The sequence below is a fragment of the Anguilla anguilla genome, chromosome 4, assembly GCF_013347855.1.
Source record: "Anguilla anguilla isolate fAngAng1 chromosome 4, fAngAng1.pri, whole genome shotgun sequence".
Lineage (NCBI taxonomy): Eukaryota > Metazoa > Chordata > Actinopteri > Anguilliformes > Anguillidae > Anguilla > Anguilla anguilla.
This window is the reverse complement of record NC_049204.1, coordinates 48,035,969-48,050,652: the sequence shown is the minus strand read 5'-3', so window position 1 is coordinate 48,050,652 and position 14,684 is coordinate 48,035,969. Positions and strand designations below refer to the sequence as shown.

The window sequence follows — 14,684 nt, the reverse complement described above, 5'->3', positions numbered from 1 at the left end:
CTATGCTTTACAAAGCATTTTTAGTCCCTGGAAATAGCTATAAGCCCGTTTGTCTCCGCATCAAGCTCATTGTTTTGCGTGTTTCGCAATATTTTACGGGGGCACAATCCTGCCTCCGGCGGCGTTTCAGCATTGGTTAAACACACGTGGACAAGGTATCTTTGACTAGGTAGGTGGTGGGAGGCGGCACAAACACGCATCCGTTTGTCAGTTCAGCTGTCAACTCAGTAAAATACGATTTCCAATAAAGAAGGAATGGAAGCAAGTGCTTCTCAGAATTCCACTTGTCCTTTACGAAAACTGCTCCTCCTTCCGCACTCTTCCCGACTATGCTCAGACTGACTCAAACTTAAATCAATGCAGCGGGGACTGGGTGAACTAGGAAGCGACCGCACCGTCCAAGTGATTCAGCGTCACATGTGGAAGACTTGCTGTGTGTTTATTTAAGATAAACTCGAGATTAGCCTATTGTTTTGAGAGTACAGATTTACCTGTCATGGGCAATATTTATTAAAGCAACATTTGATCAACGACAATTTGAAGCTGTGATACTCTTCAAATGGTTCAGAACAGTATGTTAAAGACCCCCTCAACTTCTCAAGAAATCCACATGGACACACTTGAAAACCCGAGTATACAGGTAGGCTTCTTGGTGTTTGTTTATTGTATGTGTTGTCTGTTCAGCCTATTAATTTGTGAACTCGAGACAACATTTTTCCCTTGAGTACCACCGTTTTGACTGTTTTTTTTAACGCTTTCCTGATAACCAATCGCAACACACAAACTAATAGTTCGGGGATTGATATGAGTAGCCTAAATAAAACGACATTTCAGAGGTTAATTCCAGCTGAGAAAAATTACATTAATTTCTCCTCTAGTCAGTTTGGCAAGTTCTTGCTTTCCACATCTGACACGCCGCTGTCGCGTTGTCCATTATAAGAAAACTGTCTACCAGTAGGCTACACAAAGACTAACTGCTTGTTTTTCTATTTCGACTACACGATGCCAAATGAACGCGATGTATGCAGAACATGAACGACAGCGTGAATCCAGACGTCTCTGTACCATTGATGACACAGCCACAACCAAGAATGAATAAACCATTAAAGCATTTAATGCAATCAGGGATACAGGTCATGATTAATTAGCCTACAGCATGGTTTGGTAACATTTCGTCAAGGAAAAGAAGGTTGGGTCTGAGACACTACCAGTTATCAGTTCCGTCATTTCTGCAGTTCGTTTTCAGTGGACTTGATTTGAAGCCTAATAGTGGAATCAGCTGGAAAAACTGCAAGTTTTACTTCCTATCTTCTACGGTGCCTTCTCAACTGACTGCGTGGTCTTAAGACCTAGTGCACATTTTCCTTGGAAAAATCATTCCGTATCACAGGTATGTGCAATAGTGTCTGATAAAGTCTACCTAATAATGAACTTACTAATAGCCTATTTTCAGATACTGTAAGTGATATCGTTAATTTGTGCTTTTGTGTTTTGTAAAGCTTTTGGACGACAAAGCGGTAAATACATTTTGTCTGAGTGCTTGATCGAAATATCAGATTAGGTGATACCCTTTAAAGAATGTTTGAAAGAGACTTTGGCTCTTCAACTAGAATGAGAACATATAAGTAATTGTGGATGCCAAGCTTTTGTGTAGTGGCCAAATTGATTTAATTTAAAAAAAATATTTTTTGCTCTCAAGGGAATGATACAGTAAAGAAAGCGAGATTTATTGTGGACCAAAGTTTTTGCTGTTGCCATGGGAGACCAATTTTAGCACATCCAGTATCCCTTGCTTAGTGCTGCTGTTACATGATCCTGCCTGCGTGATGTTCAGCACACACATCTGACAGGAAATACTAAGGGCAATGTATGTGTAAATATGCAGGAATTTCTGAATCTTAGCAATTATTTTAACATTTGTGTCACAAATATACACAAAATACAGCAGTGCCCATGGAACATCTCTGAAAAGGATTCTTCGGTCATGTATGCTTTAGCCTATAAGTAAAATATGATTCGGTTTGTGTGTAATTCTTATGAAATTAATGCCATGTTTAAGCCAAACTGATTCTGGTTGCGAGTTTGAATGTTCTCCATGTGTCCGCATGGGTTTCCTCCAGGTACTTCTGTTTCCTCCCTCTGTAAATATATATATTTTTAAAAACGGAATCAACCATACCAGAAACCAAACAAAAAATCTTTGTAAAATAGACATTTTGCACTTTGTTCTTCAAATCATGTCCATTTTCATGACCTTGTTGTTTTTTTACTTGGTCACAGGGAGTCTGATCCTAAAGGCCTGGACAGGACATGAGTCCATCACAAAACACACGCACAGCTTACAGTCTCACAGCATGTTGTGAGCTATGGGAGAAAACCAGTGTGTCTCACCAGGAAACCCATGTTGACATCCAGGCAACTGGCGGAAAACTGACATAGTCAGATTTCAGCACCAAACACCCAGACTGTGAGGCAGCAGAGTCGCCCACAGCACGTCCGCGTAGATTGCACCTTGAAATCAACAGAGCTGATCCTGTTTCACCTTGGATTGAGTTCAAGCTCTGACTAGCCTGCCTTTTGCTTATTACTAATCACCAAGCTGTCATTATTATCAGCCGATATTTTATCGGGCAAAATATTGTGTTGTGTTGGGCAACGAGCAGGGAGACGTTGTCCCCAAACAACAGCTGTACATGCGAATAAATGAGTGCCTTTTCATAATGAAAGATATTAGAGGAGAAGCTAATTTGTAAAGTTGAGCTCATTTTTTAACCCCGTGGAGTGTGCAGCAGTTATACTGTGACCATGTCTGGCTCTGAGCTTTGACCGTCACGTGATTGTTTATGTTTGTGCCTTCCCTGCAGTCTCGCGGAAAAGGAGCGCGGAGGAAAGGAGGCTTCAAAGGCTCCGATGGCAGCACCTCGTCGGACACCACGTCAAACAGCTTCGTCCGGCAGGTACGAGCGCGCGGGCCCGGGCCTCTGCAGCAGCACAGCATGCTGCAGCTCAGTTTGTTTCAGAGACGGAGAACGATAAATGAACCATTACCTTCTTTATGGGCAATGACGTGAACCTTGTGTGCGTTTGGAGAAAATGGTGTCTTCGCTGTTGCCATCGGGCTGCAGTAAATCGATGTGTGTGACTACCTCATTGCGTGCTGTATTTCGGGGGTGAGGGTTCAGACGTGACTGCTTCCTTTTCATGGGACCGTAACGCTGGTGAATTAGGGTGGGTGGGTGTGTGTGTCTGTCACGCAGCTGCAGAAAATAGAGGAGGTGTCATGCCTCTGAGCTGGTAATGACAGCACTTCAGATTTGTGCAGCTCTGTGGAATGGCAGTCCAGTCCAGTCAGAGACAGTCCTTAGAGATTGTTACGTTATTTATGCATTCACCCTCTCCCTGTAAGGATGGTTAAAGGGCAGTGTGTTTCTGAAAGACATCCTGTAATGTACAGCAAGCCTTTTTTAGGCAGTTCCCAAACTCATTCCTTTGTCCCTGAAGTGTTTTCCTCTCAAGAAATGCACTGTTTGGACAAAATGCCCCGGTCACTTCTCAGTCTCCAGAGGTGCCAACTGAGTGGCCATTTTTTCCCTTTCACTAAACCACTTCAGGTTTAGTTATGTAATTACAGGTGGTACTCTAGACATCTTTAATGCTCTCAGAGTTAAAACTGCGGTGCTGTTAAATGAAGTCCTTTTCCAAACAAGAGCCTGGAACGAAGGAGGAAAGAGGACAGTGTGTAGAGAACACAGATGAAACAGCGCAGATGACATAACAAGCCGGCAGCGCTGTAAGAAAGGTATTTTCAAACTGTGTGCCAAAGGACCCCTGTGCATGCTGGTTTCTGTCCCGACCACAGCTGCAATACACAGCCCCTGTTTTGTAACAAACTCATAATCAGACGCTTTTAATGTCCCCTGAGGGATGATTTACTGTCTGAAGGCCACACTACGTCAGAAATGTCCATGTAGGCCATGCTGAATAAATGTCCTGTTTCCACATCCCAGGACTTTTAATCAATCAGATCAACTAATGCTTTCTTTTTTTTAAGGTGCTGCAGGGTAAAAAAAAATCCTTTAGAAAAAGATTACAGTTTTTAATTTGTTTAAATTGTATACTGATGAGTACAATTAGTGTTGTCTTTATTGTTAAAAATTGTCACTGAAACTAAATCAATAAGCCAAACCAGCATTGCATTAAGATAAGTTAAGTTTAAGGAAGAAATTCTGAAAGAACACCTGTTTGTCAATATCAGTTAGCCTCTGTTGTTATGGGGACTGGCTGCAACTAAAACCAACAATACACAGAGTACCTACAGGACCAGGTGTGGGGGGGGGGGACCCCGTACTGTCGGAGGCTAACTGACAGAGGGGAAAGGTGTGATCCAAAAGCATGGATCCTGTCTGTGCTCTCCGTACTGTTTGCAGGCGGACGCTAGCCTTTTTGAGGTGGTTGCGGTGACTGCTGTGCGCGGAGTGCTGTTGAATGCAGAAGCTTGGCAGACTAATGTTTGGACCTGTTACAAAGTGAGCTTCAGAAAGAATAGCCTGTCTTCGTTGAAGATATCTGGCTTTTGTTGAGCTGAAGCTATTGAGACAAACTGGAGGGCGGCCGCAGTGCATCCTGGGTGCCTTTCAGAATATTTCTGCCTTTTTTGGAGGAGACAAGGAGGACCCTTCTGGGGCTGAGGACAAGAGCCAGGGGGCAGCCGAAGGAGGCAGAGGGTGCTGCTTAAATAGGAAGTGGAGACAGAGAGGATATGAGGGGTGACAAGAACAATATGGCATGTGTGATCGCTATCTGCATATTTAATAATGTGGCCCTTGGTCTGGGTGGGTGGGCGGATGCAAACATACTTTTTCAGTGCTACATTCATTTTCCTTGTGTGTAAGACTGTTAGCCTTTTTTCTGGCTATCGCTCTGCTGCTCTCTTTTTTTTCAAGAGTAGATAACTGCCTTCAAGTTTTCTTGTAGTTTTCTGTGCACCAACATGTACTGTACAGTAGGTAATTTTAGTACTGGGACTTTCCCCAACCGCCAAGTTTTTAACCCCTTCAAAAAGTTTGTACATAATATGACATTTCCACGTTAGATTATTTTTAATCTGCAACTAGACATGAGTTATAAATGGATTGCACACAGCCCCAGAGGACCTGCTATATTTATCTCAAGGATAGACTTGATGTATCTCTTAATTGGAATTCCCAGATGTAATCACGAGACAGTTTTTTGTTTGTTTGGTGTTTTTTTTTTTTTTTTTTTTCTTGTTCAGAATAAAATGTGAGCTATTTTGGGTCCATGCGGAGCTGCATTGGGCATGTGCAGAGTTGTATTGGGCTTGTGCGGAGCGGTATTGGGCTTGTGCGGAGCTGTATTGGGCTTGTGTGGAGCTGTATTGGGCTTGTGCGGAGTTGTATTGGGCATGTGCAGAGCTGCATTGGGCTTGTGCGGAGCTGTATTGGGCTTGTGTGGAGCTGCATTGGGCTTGTGTGGAGCTGCATTGGGCTTGTGCGGAGCTGCATTGGGCGTGTGTGGAACTGCATTGGGCATGTGCGGAGTTGTTTGGGTTATAGGAAGGAGAAGAGTGGGAAGTGTTGGCCCGCGGTAGATAAATGGCACTCGGATTGGCCGATTAGCGTGGAGGCGCAGTGGACTACCGGGGCAGGTCTCCTGGGGAGGAGACGTGCCAGACGATTCAGGGCCTTTCCCTGTGAAGCCGTCACATCCCCGTTCCCACACTCCCTCCACGCATGCCAGCCGCCTTATTAGAGCGGGCACAACGGGCGTCATGCTTCCAAACCCGAGTCACAGTGCTGACATTGAATGAGGCTAAGCTTAACTCATGTGCTATAGCTAGGAGTGGTGGTGACTGAGGATGTCAGGAACCAAGCCGGCTTAAGAGCAGATGAGTCTTCATTTTAGAGAGGGTTGTGAAAGAGGACTTGATATGTTAAGCTCCTCATCCACTGTAGACATGAGCTATTAAACAAAATGACTGTTCATTGTCTTTTCAACCATTCTCAGTAAAAGTGGCAAACCAGACGTCTTCTTTTTCTGGTTTATAGGTATGGGGTATGATGTACATTTTGCATTCCTGTACTGTATATATGACACAAACTATTGTTAGTAAGACACATGAATGGGGAGGGTAGTGACAGAAAACTTGAATGATATTTAATCATGTTGTTGTTTTCTTACTAGCACCTGTGAAACGGTTAGCCTGGGTCAAATATACCTGGGACATTTTTGGGATTTTTGAGCAATAGAGAAATAGAATTTATGCAAAATACTTGATATATATTATCTTTATCTCATTTTCTCATCTGTATTATATTCAAAGAAACCATATAGGCAAAAAGACATAAAGCGAATACAGTTGATGAATAGCAAATAAAAGCACAAAACAACCAAATTTACATGGGTTTAGTCACTGTATCAAATGTGTTTCTCCGAAGTGTCATTCCTCTTTTACTAAAAGTTTAAAATGGGTCAATTTGATCCAAACCGAGCACAGTACATCACTTAATGTGTTGAGCAATGATGATAATTTGTTCTGTAGCCTACTTGTTTTATTGCAAACAAGAAATTGCCATTGTTTTGTTCCCGAATATGGTATTCAGCTCCTTCCTGTGTGTGCAGCTTTTAGAATTTTTTCTTGCTTGTCTCTCTCTCTCTCCAAACACTTGAGAAACTGACTCATCTGTGTGGCTTCATCCACTGGCAAACCCAACCATTGAGCTCTGCAGTTTAGGAGCCAAGCACATTGCTCAGGTCACTTGCATTCCTTCAGGTCCAGCCTGTCAGGATGGGAGTTTGATCAATAGCAGCTGCTGGCAGAGAAAGAACATGGCCGCTGTGAGGAAGAGGAGTGGGCGACTGCGGCCTCGAGGCCCAGCAGCTCAGCGGGCTCTGGGGGACCAGAGTGGGGGAGGAGGTTAGGCGGGGGCTGGGTGCTGCTCTGTACCCCTCCCAGCATTGGCAGGGTCAGTGTGCGTGTGCGTTTCCACAATTATTGGCTTTGTAAAAAGCACAAGAAATCTCTTTTTCTGCAGAAAGTCTGTGGTGAAAATTTTTAAAGTTGAGTCAACATACTTTTGTATTTTGATTGGATCTGTTGTCTTGTTCTAACAGAATACTTACGCCTCAATTGTTGCGACATTAGATAGGAATGTATGATTATAATAACATGTTATGATTGCCCCATAATGACTGTGTATTAGTGCTAATGGACTTAACCACCATGTTTATATTTTACAGTGATTGGGAGACGCATGCTGTTATAAATATAATTGAATTAGCCAGTGATATTGTTTCAGAGTAGAACCTCAGACATAGAATTCTTAGGACTTAGAGATTGGTCAACTGACCAGGGCATGAACCTGAAAAGATCAAAGATATGGCAGTGACTTTTGTTTTTGTATTTTGCTGATGTGGGGTTATGCATATAAATATTTGCTTTCATGTTTATTCTGTATGTTTGGCTTTCACATGGAGACTGTACAGATTTGCCATGTAGGCCTATGTAGGTATTTATTCCATCCATTTTTCCCATGTGTCTGTATGGGTTACCCTGTACCTGGAGATCTACCGTCCGGTAGATTTTCACCCCAACCATAACAAAGCACACCTCTTTCAACAGCCAGAGGTTTTGTCGAGCTGCTAATTAGTATAATCAAGTGCGCCAAATTAGGGTTGTAATGAAAACCTACAGGGTTGTAGATCTCCAGAAATAGAGTTGGTTACCATTGGGTTACAGGTAACATTGGCAGTTAACCTTTATTTTCAAATTTATCAATTAATTTTATTCTTGCTGTGAGACTCATGCTAGATGCAGCCATTGTGCAGTATTGAATGCACATTCTTTGAATGCACATTCTGTTTCTTTTTTGTGATAAGCAAGGTTTTTTTAAAACTGAAATTCACCCTTGCTTCTGGGGTGCTGTCATACTGCCGTTTTTTCTCCAAATCTGTCCCGTGTCGTTCAGTAGACCATCCCTAACTAGTGAGTACATCCCCACCGTAGGTGTACTGTATGGCATAGTGAATGTCATGACATAATGAAATTAAAACAACAGGATATTCTTGCGTTAGCCAACGCAACATTTAATGCATTTCTGAACACATTGGCAGATGCAGTTATATTAATGTACAGTGCCAGAAGCAGTTTACACTGGGCTCAGTGGATAGAAACTGCCTGCTTGTCAGCAGTCCGCAGCTTTATTTCAATGTTTCCTCGCTGATGCTGTGTATTTTACCACACCCTAAGAAGCATCCCTGCCATGCTTTGAACTCGCTGTTCGCCTTGTGCATCTTTGTAGCATTTTTCTTGATTTAACTTTCTCTGTACTTCAAATAATTTGGCTACATTCTACATACGTGACTTTAAATTGCAGTTTGTAGTTATTTTTTGTTTTTATTTTTGAGAATACAAGGCAGATAGCATTTTTTAAAGTTGTTATCAGCTATTGAGAGATTATGTCATTATGTCATCTCATGTCATTTCCTGTTATGCTGCATCTTTTAGAAAGTTGACATTGAACAAAAAAAGAAATGATGCTCTTGTGAGATCCACCTTAAAACTCATTTGATTATTGTTTAGCTTAAAAGATTTCTAGCTACAAAATGAGAGCCTGTTTAGAAGTAAGGCTAGTGTAATGCAGGTAACATAATCATAATAAATGGATCAAATAAGAGTGTATGTATCGAATGGTGTATTATAATTTTGGAATTTGTGAACGTCTGAGAGTGGCAAACAGCCCCCATTCTCTATACTTTTTTTTTCTTTTTTTCTGAGGGTATACTTTTGGTTTTAGTACATATCTTCCTGAGATTCTTCAACATTCAGCGCCCTCATAATCATCGTGCTGTTGGATCTGTCCATATGCTTTCCTTCCTATCTCTCTTCCCCTCCTCTCTCCCTCCTCTCTTTTTCGTGTCAGTATTGTAGCTTGTTATCAGATATTTTTGTGTGCAAGCCAGGAAAACTATACTTTTTTTCCCATGGAAAACGTATGCAGGTAATAGTTACCTTGCATTTTGCTATACCGTTACTGTACATGCAGTAGGCCCGAATGCAGAGAGGCTCATTCTGTTTTCTGTGTACGAGTCACACGTTTTAATCTTGTTTTTGTTATAATGCCTTTAAGCTGTTTCCCTTATCATATGTTAAATATTTAAATCACATGGAGAAAGGATCCAGGAACCTTTCACACACTTCACGTAACCGCCTGTCTGTTGATGCTCTCTTCTCAGTTATGATCAGTGAGATGTCGCCATGGGAACAAGACGTTTTACTTCCTTCACCGTTACCATAGCAGTGAGAAATCGAGTGCACGATCTGATGACACAATGTGCTGTTCATGCCTGGCATGACAGACCACATTACAATAAACATTTTGGTACACCAGGTGTACCTGATGTCCTTTCCTCAGAGCTACCAATTAGCATTTGTTTGGCTTGGGGGGAGCTGGATTGGGGGCAGTGATACTAACCTGGAAACACTTCCAACAGTTTTTATTTTTGTATGAAAATACAGGGAAAATTGAAATGCCGTCTGTGCTTGTCTTCTTACTTCAGGAACTGTAGTATCTAGACTTGTCCTTTGACCATACTGGAGGCAGTGGAAATGCAAAAACAAAAAAAATATAAAAATGAGAATAAGAATATTCCACAAGCAGTTATTTTCCATTGACCTTTTTTTGAAGCATAAAAAAACAATTATTCTGTGCATTGCAGAGAGGATGTTGTTACGTAGATTATCTGTTGCCCCTCTTGTTCTCTGCATAAGAGCCAGAGGTGAGAAACAGAGTTTGTTCTCTGATTTTTATGTATCCAAAGGCTGAAACATATAATCTCGATTTCAAATCATGATGCCTAAGAAAAAAAGTGTCAAATAAAAAATAAAAGTAACTTGTATCCTCTCACGCCTACACACAACTATATGCATAGACCTCACATATCACATAATTAATTAACCATGACACGGAGCTAGGTTATAGATCTCTGCTCTCTCCAGTGTCTGAGGCACTTTTTTTTTTTTTGCTCACTTGTTCTCTGCAGAGAAACAGGGCTTCGATCTGTGGACTGTTCTACCCATAAAGTGCCTGTCCCTGCCTTAAACTCCACCCTCTGGCTAGGCAATGCTGGAAGGGTCCTGCCCAGATCTGGTTTTCTGTGCTCTGCGGCTAATCGGCCTGGTAAACTCTCGCTTGTGTGAAAGGCAGACCACCCGGCTCACGCGGTTGTGGAGCAGCCCTACTGCCAGTGGGCAGGGCCATCCCATCATCTGTCCATCAGCCACGTGCGCAGATAGACACCAGCATGTGCTGAAGCGTATGCCCCACTGCCCTGAGACAGCACAAGTGCCCTCGTGGCTGCTATGATTTTATTGCATTTTTTCTAAGCAAATGTATAAGGTGCCCTTTTTTATTTTGAGAATACCCTCCCCCCCCAGTCAGTGCATAACCCTGGTCTCCATTCATGTGTCACGTCCAGACCGCCTCTCAAAAACTGTGCCGGCTTGCTGCTATACCCCCCGCCCTCCCTGTCACTCCACCCACATCCCCCAAAAGCAAATCAAAAGCCTATCCCTTCTGCTTTTCTCCCAGAATCCTCTGGTGGCCCTCATGTCAGCTGGCATACGGCCTCAGCCCGGCAATCTCCAAATTGTTCTTTTGTAACATCCCAAAAATGTGTTCCTCTGGGCCTTATAATAAAATATTGGTGCTGGGTTCATTGTAGGCACTACTAATTTGTATGCTGAAAGCTGTTTTGTTCATATACAGTTAAAAAAGTTATATTATACACAGTACCTAATTATTCATGATGATTGCTGTGAACTTGAAATAGAACTGCTAATGTACACATACCAGTGAACATGCAACATGCTAAAACCTGGCTGATTTTCACCTTGTACACACATTTCACTTGTTACATTAAGTGACCTGAAAGACGATTTAGTCCCAGTTTAAATGTTTAAAGACATGGTCTAACATATATTTTCTGCTGCAACCCAGGGGAGTATTTTATTTTTTGTTGCCGAATCACTGTGTCTTTACCACAATTTGGGGCTTGGGGAAACACAGATACACTGCATTATATTTTTCCCTTTTATGTTCAACATGTACTCCTCTGACAGAATCTTGTTTATGTATTTTGAGTTGAGAGAGAGATCTGTAGGTGATTAAAAACCGCAGGTCTTTTAATTTAAGATCACTGAGATCTTTGTCCTCTTGCTAATCAGCGATGTTGACGATGGGGGTGGCCAATCAGTGGAGAGGAGGAAGTTATGTTCAGGGCAGCCAGTGGGAGCTGGCTGGGTGACTGCAGTCTCTGTCACACAGGGAGGCCAGGGGGAGAGGTCTGTCACTTCTCCCCCGGGTATTTCCTTCGTCAGCTCCCTTTCTTTTTTGGGAGTGGAGGCTGAGTATGGGGGCGGGGGGGGGGGGGGAGTTACGGGAAACCCTTTTTTGATGATTAAGATTAAAGTTTTCCTTCTCATGCAGAGCGGAATTCCATAAGGAGGTGCTGTTCTGGATGTGGCGTTGCCAGTTATCTGAGCTGACTCACTGGAGTCTTGCATAATGGAGGGGCAGAGAGATGTGGAGACAGAATCACGTCTTTTTGGCCAGAGACCTCCCAAAAAGTTATTCATACAAAAACCACAAAATGAATAGGTTTTGCTTAGGATCTGTTATTTTTCTCAGCAGAAAAAAATGATTATTGTTGTGGTTTTTTTTACTTTGGTGGATTGTCTTGGAAATTTAATGTAAAAATATTTTTAAAAGAATGCAGAACAAAAATGCTGAAAGTGAGACAGTTTTTCTTTGTCTGGTCAAAGAAGAGTGCCTCTGGCTTCAGACCAAATATTTACACGTAACCTGGACGTGTGAATAGGCAGTCTTACCTCACCGTGTACAGTCTGTGAATAAGTGAGGTGCAGTTAGAGCTGCTTCACATTTTAAGTCCATGTCACACTGGTAGGTAATTGTGTGGCTGTCTTGCTTGTGGAACTGAAGGGGCATGACTTTTGTGAGGCTGCAGCAGGTGGGAGAAGCAACACGATGAGAAATCCCTTCTACCCTTCTGAAGAGTGAACTAGACTGCCATCTGGTGGTGCGACGGTGCTCTAGGCTGTTTAATTTAATCGTTTGACTGTGAAAAAAAAACAACAAAAAAAAAACAACTGAGTCAGAATGTGATACCAGCTTAATGTTTGGCGACACAGATTCTACTGCAGTGTTCCCAAAACCCCATATGTTGCATGCGTGGGTGCCTTCATTTTTTTTGTGGATATACTTTTACATAAACCCAGGAAAGGTGAGTGCTGTAATGAGCAACACCTTAACGAAGCCGGCTGATTTTCATTCAGAACGACAGTAACTGGAGGGCAGGTCCGCTCTCCCTCGCACTAGTCAGCACTCGAGTGGGAGGTCAGAGAACGTGGGCTGCTCTTAGATATTATTCATTCTGCACTGTTTTCCTGGCTGATTTCCCAGAGTCCTCCACTGCCGCCCAGCTCGAACCCCGGTCCGAATGGCTCATCTCCTCCCTTCTCCAGCCCAACGCGTGGTTGTGGTACAGTATTGAATGTATGGCGTGCCTCACCTGGGTGGGCATTAGGTATTTATGGGTGAGGTACATAGTCTCTTCATTGTAGTGCTGATGAAAACCTGCACTGCATTTTAATGCAAGTCATTGGCTTTAAACTGTTAGACGCACTGCCTAGCATCTCACTTTTATGTGTATGTGATCAAAAATACTCAGAATCATATATATATATATATATATATATATATATATATATATATATATATATATAAATTATTTTCTTCTTTTGCTCTGTTAAAGTAAAGTGACACTGATATAAAATGCATTTTGATGCTGAGATTGCTGCTCCAACATGTTGCTGATATGAAGCCAGCAGCGTTGGTGTTTATTGTGCACGACACCCTTGGTGTGTGATTCATCTGCGTGTCACCTTATACAGTGGCTTCTTAACCACAATGTCAAATGCAGGACGGATTGGCTTGCATAATTTCCATCCCCCCCGTGGAGATAGCAGCTCTTAGAAAAATGACTCTTGTTCTTCGCCTGCGGGTTCAGGTTGTCCGAGTGATCGATTGCGCTGTTTAATGGGACAGGCAGTGGCTGAGCTTTGCCAAGCCTTTACAGTTAGCATAGGAACAGAATCAAACCGAAATAAAACCAGCAAAAAACAATGATCCGATTTTCACTTCATTCCTGAGGGAACAGTGTTCTCCCTCCACATTCCCAGGTCCCTGTATGGAATTCTGTCTGGGATAAAGTAGTAGTTTAGGCAGACAGGTCTTTGGAATTCTGTCAGGGATAAAATGGTAGTTGAAGCAGACAGGAGTGTGGGGTAATGACCAAGACCGACCACACTCCCGCAGCAGCTTTGCGAAAGATAGCTCTCCCCTGTTGGAGGACAGGAATCTTCCTTTCAAGGCTCCTTGTGAAAATGAGAGCCACTAGTTTATGTGTGTGTCAAATACACACAAACCTACACACACACGCACACACTCATATAAACATACATACGCACACACACACACACACACACAAACCTACACACACACACACACACTCATACAAACACACAAACATACATACGCGCACACACACACACACACACACACACACATATGCACACACAACCCTACACACACGCATACGCTCATACAAACACACAAACGCACACACACACACACACATACACACACCTGCACACACCCATACAAACACAGAAACATACATACGCACACACACACAAACACACACACATATGCACACACAACCCTACACACACGCATAGGCTCATACAAACATACATACACGCACACACACACACAAACCTACACACACATGCACAAACCCATACAAACACACAAACATACATATGCACGTGCCCACACGCACACACAAACCTACACACACATGCACACACCCATACAAACACACAAACATACATATATATACACACACACACACACACAGCACCAGGAGACCAGCAGAGAGGGAGGTTGGGATTGAAAAGTGTCTGGGCATGGGATGAGAGTGAGTGATGTGTCTCTGTCTGGAGAAGGCAGCTTCTGACAGAATATCCTCTGGACGCGGTGAGTTCGGGATGCGGGCACCATTTGTTCTTTTCAAAAGATGTGCTGATGTCTGCTTGCGTCATCAAAGCGGGATTTTAAAGTGGTATCATTTTTAGCGGTGCTCTTAAATCACAAGACTGACATATCGGAATTGCGCAGGGCTGACTTTAAGGCGCTCAACTGCAGTCCTCCAATCAAGCAAAGAGTTTAAGGATGATGTCACCAGAAGGAACGTGTTGTAGGTTTTTCATTTTACCTGTCTTCTTCAATCGCAGACCAAACTGTGATGTTTTTGAGAAATTAAATTGGTAGCAACAATTCAGGTGTGGCTGAGTGAGTACGAACTGGCTGATTTGTGCATCAGTGGGTGTTCACAGAGGTTGCTAAGCATTTTGTCAAGTACAGAGAGCTTGCTGAAGGCCCTGCATTTTAATGAATCTCGGCTCCTGTGAAGAAGCTTTGTGCCTGTCATCGCACTTCCCCTCCTGCCAGTCCTTCAAAGGGACAGCGGTTCTCATCCGCGGAGCTTTGAGGTCTCTGTGCGCGAGAGAGGCCCCAGATGATCCC

At 42.9% G+C, this 14,684-nt stretch overlaps 1 protein-coding gene across 2 annotated transcripts in view; it reads left to right on the top strand.

Moving 5' to 3' along the window:
• Positions 1–210: 210 nt before the first annotated feature.
• Positions 211–14,684, top strand: part of cacnb2a (calcium channel, voltage-dependent, beta 2a) — an 85,293-nt gene continuing 70,819 nt past the window's right edge. Inside the window, exons 1-2 of one of the 2 annotated variants that reach the window (XM_035413987.1) lie at positions 211–640; positions 2,865–2,957. In XM_035413987.1, coding sequence (XP_035269878.1) covers positions 560–640; positions 2,865–2,957 — 174 coding nt within the window. In that variant the 5' untranslated portion in view covers positions 211–559. The remainder of the gene's footprint in view (positions 641–2,864; positions 2,958–14,684) is intronic. The other variant, XM_035413989.1, reaches the window with a different exon arrangement.